We start from the raw sequence: 12,009 nt of genomic DNA on the forward strand, positions 1-12,009 counted from the left end.
TTTTACTCATTATTACTATTATCAATATTATTTAATCGAATAAATATGTGATACAAAGATATTTTTACCACATTTAATATAATTACATTAATAATACATACCACTATATTTTTTTATGATATTAAGTGAACTTAATAAATTTTATTACTTGAGATATAAAAAAAAAATATATTTTTATCATATATAAATTTTAATATAAATTTTATTAATAAATGACTTGTATTAATTACTCTAATAAAATCTGATAAATATATGTGAACACATATAATGACTATATATAAATTATATAATAAACATGTATAGATTTTGGAAGCTATTTTGGGTCAAGTTGACTTTTGTTGACTTTTGCATGATAATCTCGAGCATTAGGATTGTGATACACTATGACTTGACCTAAATTGTTAGACAGATATTGACCAACATATAAATATATATAATTAATATAGGTTCGTGAATCCGAGGCCAAACATGCACTTGTCCAGTGTCGTCATTTGCATTATTGCTACAAAATACAGTATTGTGAGTTTCATTACTCCCTTTTTATATATATTTTTGGGACTGAAAATACATGCGCTGCTTTTATAACCGTTTCACGAAATAGACACAAGTACTTGAAACTACATTCTATGGTTGAATTATATACTGGATATCACCCTTTTAGCTTGGTAGCCTAAGAGTTTGGGAACAGACCCCCAAATTGACGTGAATCCTGAAGATAGATCTATGGACTTTGACACGTCCCATCCGGGTTACGGATGCTTTAGTACTTCGATTTTATATACAGATAAGTGTACCTGTATATTGGGGATATTCTAGATGCATTTGTTAATGTCAGTTACCAGGTGTTCACCATATGAATGATTTTTAATTCGAAGGTTATGCGTACTATTTTGTACTCGGGTTACGTGTACAATTATATATCTGAAATCTTGTGGTCTATTAAAATGATGAAAATGAATGTTTATGATAAACTAATGAACTCACCAACCTTTTGCTTGATACTTGAAAGCATGTTTATTCTCAGGTTTGAAAAAAATCTTCCGCTGTGCATCTGCTCATTTAGAGATATTACTTGGAGTCATTTATGGCATATTTCAAAAGACGTTGCATTCAAGTCATTGAGTTCAATAAAGATTATTATTAAGAAGATAACAGATTAAGTCATTTATAGATTGGATACATTATGAAGGGGTATGCATGTCTGTCAACTTTCAATGAAATGAAAGTTTGTCTTTTAAAATGAATGCAATGTTTATAAAATGTAACATATAGAGGTCAAGTACCTCACGATGTAACCATATGTAATTGTATTCATCCTTATGGATTAGGATGGGTCACTTCATGTGGTATCAGAGCGGTGGTCTTAGCGAACCAGGTCTTGCATTAGTGTGTCTAACTGATAGTTATTAAGATGTATTAGTGAGTCTGGACTTCGATCGTATCTGCATATCAAAAGTTTTGCTTATCATTTTTGTCGGAAATTAACTGCTTATCATCTTAAGTCTAGACGCATCTTACTGCATTAATTGCATAGATAGTGTATAGACAAATTCATATCTTTACATATCTATTACAGTAAACACTGTCTGACGTCTTTCGAAAATTTCTCCGTAATTTATGGGATCTTGGTATTATATATACATATGTACAATGTGTATTGAAGAACACCAAACTAAATCCTATAATCTATTACATATCAAAATTCATTTCCCTGATCATACGAGATGGATCCCTCGACTAGTTTAAGTTCATCGGATTCTGATATGGAGTTTCATTCAAGCTCCGAAAGCAGTGTGACCGGAATGGATCAACCAATTAGTCATCATCTATTCTGGATGAATTGGGGATGGGTTCATAGCCTACTTAATCATTGGAGACAAGAAGAAGGCGATCCCTTCCATCCACCACATTGCCCTCTTGGCGAAGAACCTGAAGCACTTACCGGCGAATCTGTCTAAGACACCATTTTCTCTCTCATTTCCAGAGTGTCTCGTCATGACTACATATTATCTCAAATTCTAGATCTTATCCATCTGCTCATCCGAACCACCGATCATCCCGGTGTAATAGAAGAAGTCAACGAGCTTCGCGCTCAGGTACTGGCTTTGGAGAATATGGTGCAAAGGTTACAAACACCAGCAGCGGCACCGGCATCAACCGTACCACCATCATCAACACCAACAGAATCATTACCACCACCAACAACATCCGCATCCCACACCTCAACATCACAATCTGTACCTCAAGCATACGCACCCTAAATACCCAGGAATACCAACAACAACAAACGATGAAGTATTTATTCATAACTTCATCGAGGAAATATTCTGAAGAGAATATATAGTTTCTAAAAGTTTAAGAGATTATTTATTCTAGTTCTAATTGTAAACCAGAGGTGTGACTGAAATGATAGAAGGAAGAGTAGAAACCCTGATAGGATGGTGCGCTAATTACAAGCTAGATTTATTTTACCAACAACATCAACAGTACCGTCAACATCACCAGCACCGTCAGTACCGTCAGCATCGTCAGCATCAGCAGCGCTTACAATATCACAAGCTCCACCAGATCTATAATCACCGCAAACATCCTCACTAATCAACAACACGTATATTGTATCAACGAGTTATGAAGTATTAACTCATTCCCTCTGAAGATATTATATATATATATATATATATATATATATATATATATATATATATATATATATATATATATATATATATATATATATATATATATATATATATATATATGAATTTTGAGATCAAAATAATCTTTTCGTACTAAGCTATTATGTATGAATTAAATAAGGGTAGATACTACTCGGTTAAATTCATATTATTAATATGCTAAGATGTACACCCTTCCTTAACAACTTAACCATCGTTAACTACAATCTCTGTTCAGCTCAAGGAATCCCAATTCATAATAAACCAAGTGTATTAATCAATTACATGTTTGATTTTACACTTTCATCTTTGATGTACTCGAAATTTCCTAGACAACATCATTCATACCTTGCGAAATTCACAAGAATTTTACGAACACCAACATCATTCACCGAGTAAATATCAATAAAAATGAATAATGAAGCATTGATTCATAATTTCATTTACGTTGAAGTGATAATCCACGAAAATTAGGAAATTCCTAAAGTTTTAGAAATTATTCATTTCTAATTCCAGACGAAAATCAAATGAGTTTAATTTAATATTAACTCATTAAATCTACATTACATCTGAAGAAAATATACATACATATATATTTTCATAAAGACTGTAATAAAATTCCTTTGTACAAAATATTACTTGTGAAATTTTGTTTAACAGGTAGGCAATACCCGAGAGTTATATAAATTCACAATTAATATGTTACATTTCTTTAAATTCTGATTCAACAAATCATCAACTAGACTCACTACTTTCACAACGATATACCTTCTTTCATAAAAATCAAAACAACCATCCTCATCCAAATTTGATTACATATTCTGATTTTGACAAATCAAAATTCAAGTCAAGATTTAACAGAAGACATCACTCTTAGATCCTTACAGTTTCAAAGCTATACTTTGACTTCAAAACTGTGCTACAACATCACTTCTATTCATAAAACACTTCGAAATTCCTGGAGATACCTCAACTAATGAATAATAGAGAAGATGATCCAACCACGTGTTATCCACAGTTATGCACCTAGAAAACTCTCGAAACCTAAGTAAAATATTAACACATATATGTGTTAGATCCTTTGGCATTTATTAGCAAAAATAACTTTGCAATCCTTTTCCAAAGTAGTCAATTTTGTCACAGCTCCAGTAAGTCAACTTCGACTTTTCAGTCGGACTAGCCTTATTATAACCTTGAGATATACGTTTTCTTTTCGCTATCGTTACCGGGGAACCTTTTATATTCCGCCACATTATCAGAAGATGTACCAGCAACTTCGTTACTCTTTGGCGTAAGTATTTCTGAAAAACCATTATATTTGTTCATTAAAACCCCATCATATACTCATCCACATCTTGTAACAATAATTGTCATGTCAATTACCGGGAATCAGCAATCAGTATTTTGAAATCTCGCAGCATGTCTACGCCAACAGTTATATGTGTACATATAACATCTATCTCCTAGACTCACATACTTCGAATGTGAAGTTTCTGAAAAACACCCCAATCTACGAATTAGTTCTCCGAATTTTTTGAAAAGTTGAATGAAACAGCAGAAACTGTAGACAACCGTAACAGTCAAAAGTTTGATGATAAGGAATAGTGTGTTGACAAAGCTCAGAAAAAGAGAAGGTTTGGAACTGGAAAATGGATTGAGCAAAAAATGAAGGAGGCTGTGGACAAATCATAAAGACTAAATCTGCCTTCAAAGAATCCAAATGATTCAGTGTCTGCTGAAGTCTTCAGCGAATACCTTACTCCTGACTCTAAACCTTTAAGGACAAATCTTCATCATCATCTATCGATGTTAGAAATTCTAAGATATCATCATATCTCTCATTATAAATATCTTCGATATTTCTGAAGATATCTTCATAACTATTGTTATCCGAAATCATTTATCTCTTCGCGCTATCTGTGTTACATCATAAAAGAAACTATTTTAGTTTCTAAATTCTAAAACCTTCGAGTTTAAAATATAAATGTATTTGAAGTAATGTTGGGAACTGAAGCATGATTTAGTATAATATAATGACACTTGATCAACGTGATTATATTACAGTAAGTCATGCTGAGTTTCTAATGAAACGTGATGATTCACAGACCATAACGTCATCATGTGCCATGTTACACGACTCTTACATTATACCTAATATCCAAACATATCAAGAATATATTTTCCTGATAGTTCTATCTTTTTCTCGTGACTTCTGGTAATTTGACAAGTCAGATCGAACGATCACAATTTCTTTCTTAGAACATTAGCTATGTTCATTTCAAATTTCATATCTTTGAATTCTAGACCATTATTCACTTGACTCGAAGTCGGGAAGAGGAGACAAAAGCATGGAACTTTTAAAAGGAAAATATAAAGCCGATAACAACAACCCAGAAATTACAAACCGTACATATCAATACGTATTGCAATGTAAAGGCACGGGAGAATTAAGAACACTATAACCCCAAGGTAATAATAGAAGAAAATAAATTCCTCCGGTGGCAGATGAAAAAGAAGAATGAAGGATACGATAGCCAGGAAAATATCAAGAATCAGAAATGAATTAAGCATATTGACGAATGCTTTAATGTATGAATTGAGGGAGAAAGAAAAGAAGGTGTAAGCTGTGGAAATAAGGAGACGAAGAGGTTGGATTTATAGTGAAATATTAGACAGAGCAATCGAGACAGATCATCGCATTTAATCAAAGAGGATTCTAATTTCCTTAATTACCGAAGAATCAAATCTTATTACGAAGATTTTCTCTAAATCCTTTAAACTCCGGAAATCAACCCTATCTACGTCAAAAGATATGATGAAACTTTACTTATCTCATTTCACTCTTTTGTGATAACTTCACTCGTACGCTTCACATAAACAAATTGTTTTATCCATATTACTCGCTGATGATAAAATTATAATTTTCAGCTCGTATGCGTCATGAAAACATATTCATTGTCAACCATGACCATCCTAATCAAATTTCGGGACAAAATTTCTTTAACGGGTAGGTACTGTGACAACCCAGAAATTTCTGACCAAATTTAAACTTTATCTTTATATTATTCCGACATGATAAGCAAAATTTGTTAAGTTGAATCTCAAGGATTTTAAATTATGTTCATACATTCATTTAACCTCGACCAAATTTCGACGATTCACAGACCATTATATAAATGAATAGGATTATATATATATATATATATATATATATATATATGTATATATATATATTATAACTTGAGAATATTAACAAAGTATTAAACGTATAATACTTTACATAAACGTATTTGTTCCAATATATTTATCGAAGGAATTATAAGATAATATCAAATGATTGATTTATCAGATATACATTATGATATGATTACGGGTCCCTGTTATGAGGTCCACTGTGATTTGAGAAATCTTTTTTATTCGGAAAATGGTAAAGTGATTTACAAGTAGGAACAAAGTGTCAAATAACGAAAGTTAGACAAAAGTTAGTGGAGAGTTGAATTTCATAATATTCGATTGATCTATTTTCAAACGTGCAGAAACGTTTTTCGATTCAATAGAATTTGATTATTAAGATGTTTTTGTAACATAATTTGATTATATATACAAAAGGTTGGTATATTAATTATTAAGTACTTAAATAACTCGCAACGTATATTTAAAACATGTTTATGAATATTGAATATATATGGTTTCAAATTAATTAAGTAAACGATAGTAACATTTGTTTATTGAGTCGTTTAATATTTATATAGGTTAACTAGAACGTTTTAAAAATTAAAATAAACGCTAGCACATAAATGAACTATATCTAGTTAAGTTTTAAAATGAAAACATTACATGATATAATATTTTTCTATTATTTAAACGATTTTAAATTATACATTCAAATATAATTAGTTTTGAAAACTAGATATTATATTTTTAAATGAATATTTTATTTTTATATTTCAAAATGAAATATATATATATATATATATATATATATATATATATATATATATATATATATATATATTATACAATACGATAAAATATAATACTAACTTTGTTGTAAAACGTTTTGATTTAAAATAATACTTTTATAGTAAACAACTAGACATTGAATTATAGAAGCAAATGACCACGACACTCAAATGTAGAGGTTATACTTTGGGTAATATAGTCTATTGATGATTATGTCTAATATTTGATAAAGGTACACGTCACGAAACGTAAAGTACAAGTTTTCTAAGCGTACGAAACTTCGTTCGAGAAACCGGAACCGAGACGTAAGTCGAGTGACAATATACGAGACATTGGAACCAAAATTACAAATTAACTATGCTCGTGAATATAATATAATATATATATATAATTATATAAATTAAATATATATATTAAATATTAATAAAAACCGTCGGTAACATAAGTTAAAATGAGAAGTGAGCTGGAGTTAGGCCTCATGCGATCGCATGAGTGCCCCTCACTGACCTCGTGCGATCGCATGAGGGGGGTTGGTGTGCCAACTCTTTTAAAGGTCGAACGTTTTCATTTTCTGATTCAGTTTTTCTTTCACAACATCTCTGCTCTACATTCATATATTATTATTATTATTATTATTATTATTATTATTATTATTATTATTATTATTATTATTATTATTATTATTATTATTATTATTATTATTATTATTATTATTATTATTATTATTGTTATTGTTATTATTATTATTATTATTATTAAGATTAATATTATTATTAATCTTATAGTTAGGAGTATAATTATTAGTATTATTATACATAAAATACTACGACGAGGTTCTGCTCACATGTTTTCAAAATGGGTTTTTCGAGAGGGATAGAGCTAAGGAAATTATGAATTATAGCTATGGAGGTTATGGGTAATGTTCGAGGGTATGCTCGTGAGGTCAAACTAGTGTTTATCATCTCCGTTGCGTCTACATACTTTCCTGCAATATTGAATCACAATATTGATACGTGAGCTCTCATAACTTAACTTTTATATATTAATAGTGTATCTCTGACTAGTGCTCGAGTATATAGGATTATGCATGCTTGTATGTTTAATATTGTCATTAGATAGTTTACGATGAATCCTGAATTTAATACATATGCTACTAGGATGAGGTATATAATATGCATGTCATTGGAAAGCTGACGAAAAATTAATAACTTTTCATTTAGAAAGCGTATGATTTCGATGAACGGTTTAAAAGATATAGTCAATTGAATTATCTATAATTTTAAGTATTATTGTTAAAATAATTATCGTTATCATTATCGTTATCGTTATCGTTATCGTTATCGTCGTTATTATCATCATTATTATTATTATCTAATAATCAATATTATTATTATTAATATTAATATTATTATTATTAATATTATTATTATTAAAATAATTAATATTTTTATCAAAACAACGATTTTATTATTTTTATCATTATTATTATTATTAAAAGTATCAATAATATTAAAACTATCATTTTTTTATTAAAATTATGATTTTAATAGAAATAACATTGTTATTATTAAATATCATTACTATTATCATTTTAGTATTATTATTATTAAAAATTATCATTTTGAATAGAATTATTATTATAAAATATTATTATTATTTCAATTAATAATAAAAAGTATCGTTATTATTAAAATTATCATGATTAGAATAATCATTTTATTATAATTAATAATTAATATCATCGTTAGTAAATACAGATATTGGTATTGTTATTATTAGTAGAATAATAATAATTATTATTATTATTATCACAAAATAATACAACTTTTACTCATTATTACTATTATCAATATTATTTTATCGAACAAATATGTGATACAAAGATATTTTTACCACACGTAATATAATTACATTAATAATACATACCACTATATTTTTTTATGATATTAAGTGAAGTTAATAAATTTTATTACTTGAGATATAAAAAAAAATATTTTTATCATATATAAAATTTAATATAAATTTTATTAATAAATGACTTGTATTAATTACTCTAATAAAATTTGATAAATATATGTAAATCCATATAATGACTATATTTAAATTATATAATAAACATGTATAGATTTTGGAAGCTATTTTGGGTCAAGTTGACTTTTGTTGACTTTTGCATGATAATCTCGAGCATTATGATTGTGATACACTATGACTTGACCTAAATTGTTAGACAGATATTGACCAACATATAAATATATATAATTAATATAGGTTCGTGAATTCGAGGCCAAACCTGCACTTGTCGAGTGCCGTCATTTGCATTATTGCTACAAAATACAGTATTGTGAGTTTCATTACTCCCTTTTTATATATATTTTTGGGACTGAGAATACATGCGCTGCTTTTATAACTGTTTTACGAAATAGACACAAGTACTTGAAACTACATTCTATGGTTGAATTATTATACTGGATATCACCCTTTTAGCTTGGTAGTCGAAGAATTTGTGAACAGACCCCCAAATTGACGCGAATCCTGAAGATAGATATATGGACTTTGACACGTCCCATCCGGATTACGGATGCTTTAGTACTTCGATTTTATATACAGATGAGTGTACCTGTATATTGGGGATATTCTAGATGCATTTGTTAATGTCGGTTACCAGGTGTTCACCATATGAATGATTTTTTAATTCGCAGGTTATGCGTACTATTTTGTACTCGGGTTACGTGTACAATTATATATCTGAAATCTTGTGGTCTATTAAAATGATGGAAATGAATGTTTACGATAAACTAATGAACTCACCAACCTTTTGCTTGACACTTGAAAGCATGTTTATTCTCAGGTTTGAAAGAAATCTTCTGCTGTGCATCTGCTCATTTAGAGATATTACTTGGAGTCATTTATGACATATTTCAAAAGACGTTGCATTCAAGTCATTGAGTTCAATAAAGATTATTATTAAGAAGATAACAGATTAAGTCATTTATAGATTGGATACATTATGAAGGGGTATGCATGCCTATCAACTTTCAATGAAATGAAAGTTTGTCTTTTAAAAACGAATGCAATATTTGTAAAATGTAACATATAGAGGTCAAGTACCTCGCAATGTAACTATATGTTATTGTATTCGTCCTTATGGATTAGGACGGGTCACTTCATCCTAGAAAAGTGAACATTTTTTTGTGGCGTTTGAGTCGAGATGCTCTTTCCCTTCGTTGGAATCTATCCGCGAAAGGAATTGATATTAGTTTCATTGTGTGCCCAGTATGTAACAATGGGATTAAAAATGTCGATCATCTTTTCTTTAGTTGTGCGGTAGCTAAGGAGATTTGGATCAAGATTCGTGTTTGGTTAAACTGTAACATGCCTTCTTTCGGTTTGCGGGAGTCGTTTCTTAGTTGGATTGAAGGTTTCCGGATTGGCAAGATCAACAAGTATCGGATTATCGGGATTGTATCTAATTTACTATGGGTCATTTGGTACTTTCGGAACGGTTTAGTTTTTAATGATTCCTTTTGTAATAGATGTAGCTTATTTGATGTTATTAGATCTTTATCTTTTCGTTGGATTAAAAGTAGAGGTCATTTAATTTCTGATTGGAACTTGTGGTTGTCTACTCCGTTGTAATATCCTTTAGCGTCTTGCTAAGGATCGTTTTCTAATAAAAGTTGTGTTGTTTGCCGTTAAAAAAAAAGGATATATGGATATTTGTCTAATAACTTAAACTAGTTTTTTAACCTTCGCTTCGCGCGACGTTTATTTTGCAAAATTATTTCGTGGCTAACGATGATGTCGTTGACGCGCAACTCGAGTCTTAACGAAAAGGTATAACCCGTCAAAGATTTAGATGTTATCTTAAATTAACAATATAAGTGTATTTTCGCGTTTCGCTATGGAGTTGTTGACTTTTTAAAATTTAACGCAATTAACTCGTTAGCTTATATTAACATTCCGTATGATTTAAGAATAGAATATTTACTGAGTAATATCAAAAAAATTACTAAATAATTTTTTTAAAAAATAATAAGACCCATATGTATATGTTATTAATATATAGATGAAAATAGTTACGGAGCTCGTGAGGAAAAAATCAACGTGTATGAAAGGTGGACTCAAATATTTAGCCTTTTTTTAAAGCATTCGTTTTGCGTACAGTTAGTGACATTGTGTTCGTAAAGTTTTTTCGAGCTTAACGATGTTGTCGAAAAAATTTAACTCGTTGCGGGCGAGAAGATATGACCCGTTGAATATTTGAGTGGAGTTTATTTAAGATTTTTTATGAAAATATTAATTTGACACTTTACCCTCTTGTTTGGGGGGTCGATTTTAATTTTTGAACAAAGTGTGGAGTCCTTTTTTGAAAAGAAAAAAAGTTGGAAGGACGAAAATATGTATTCATGACTTTTGTCTAATAAATAATATGGTAATATAGTTATAACACATTTTAATTAATATGTTTAGTTTATTTTGGAGTAATTCTTATGATGTCACATAGTATTTTTTTTTTTTAAAGGTTTAAGGAGATAATGCCACGTAAGTAATTTAAAACCTTATTTTATATAATGTATAGATAGATAGATTTTTTTTTTTTTTTCAACTTGGGTATCCAACTTTTTGAACCGACTAATCTCAGGGCGACTACCCGCTTTGCGAGCAGCTTGGAGTCATTACAGACGAACCTCCGTAGTCATGAAGGAGAATAACTTTTGTAATAGCAAGGAATTGAACCCTTAACCTTCACATTGGAAGGTAAGGGTCATACCATGTCACCACTATTCTCATGGTTAATGTATAGATAGATAGATATATACATAGATATACACGCCAGAGTATAATGTCATTTAAGTTTTTCACTTACACCTAAACTCGAACGTTCCTTCATTTGTGATAGAAAAATCAGGCAACATTCACTTGTTAAATTGGTTTACCCGTAATGTGATATAGACACGTCATCACTTTCTCTTTTTTACATCTACCTAGCTAAACAATATAATAATATTAGAAATTTGCTAAACTTTGCTCTTACGACTACTACTAAGCATAAGCATACCATATATAATATAATATAATTCCCAATTTATATAAATGTTGTCATGAATAAATGTTAAACCAATTAAATAAAGAAAGTCTGTACTAAAATAGAACATTTTGACTTTACAATTAATTCGATAGAGCTTACAAATTATTTATATTAACCTTAAACGTAATCCTAAGGATTACATTTAGCAAAATTCATAATATTATACTGTTTTCATTTGAAAAAATCAACGGTAATTACTTAATCTATATCTATCTATCTATACATTATTATAAATCGCGTGTCAATAATTTTACGTGTCAAATTTTCAATTAATCTGAATTA

The 12,009-nt window shown here is 29.5% G+C and overlaps 1 protein-coding gene across 1 annotated transcript in view; it reads left to right on the forward strand.

Moving 5' to 3' along the window:
* Nucleotides 1-11,188, forward strand: part of LOC139902750 (uncharacterized) — a 78,988-nt gene extending 67,800 nt beyond the window's left edge. The window contains exons 2-3 of the mRNA XM_071885352.1: nucleotides 9,792-10,126; nucleotides 11,161-11,188. Coding sequence (XP_071741453.1) covers nucleotides 9,792-10,126; nucleotides 11,161-11,188 — 363 coding nt within the window. The remainder of the gene's footprint in view (nucleotides 1-9,791; nucleotides 10,127-11,160) is intronic.
* Nucleotides 11,189-12,009: the final 821 nt, after the last annotated feature.

Source organism: Rutidosis leptorrhynchoides, chromosome 3 (assembly GCF_046630445.1).
Source record: "Rutidosis leptorrhynchoides isolate AG116_Rl617_1_P2 chromosome 3, CSIRO_AGI_Rlap_v1, whole genome shotgun sequence".
Taxonomy (NCBI): domain Eukaryota; kingdom Viridiplantae; phylum Streptophyta; class Magnoliopsida; order Asterales; family Asteraceae; genus Rutidosis; species Rutidosis leptorrhynchoides.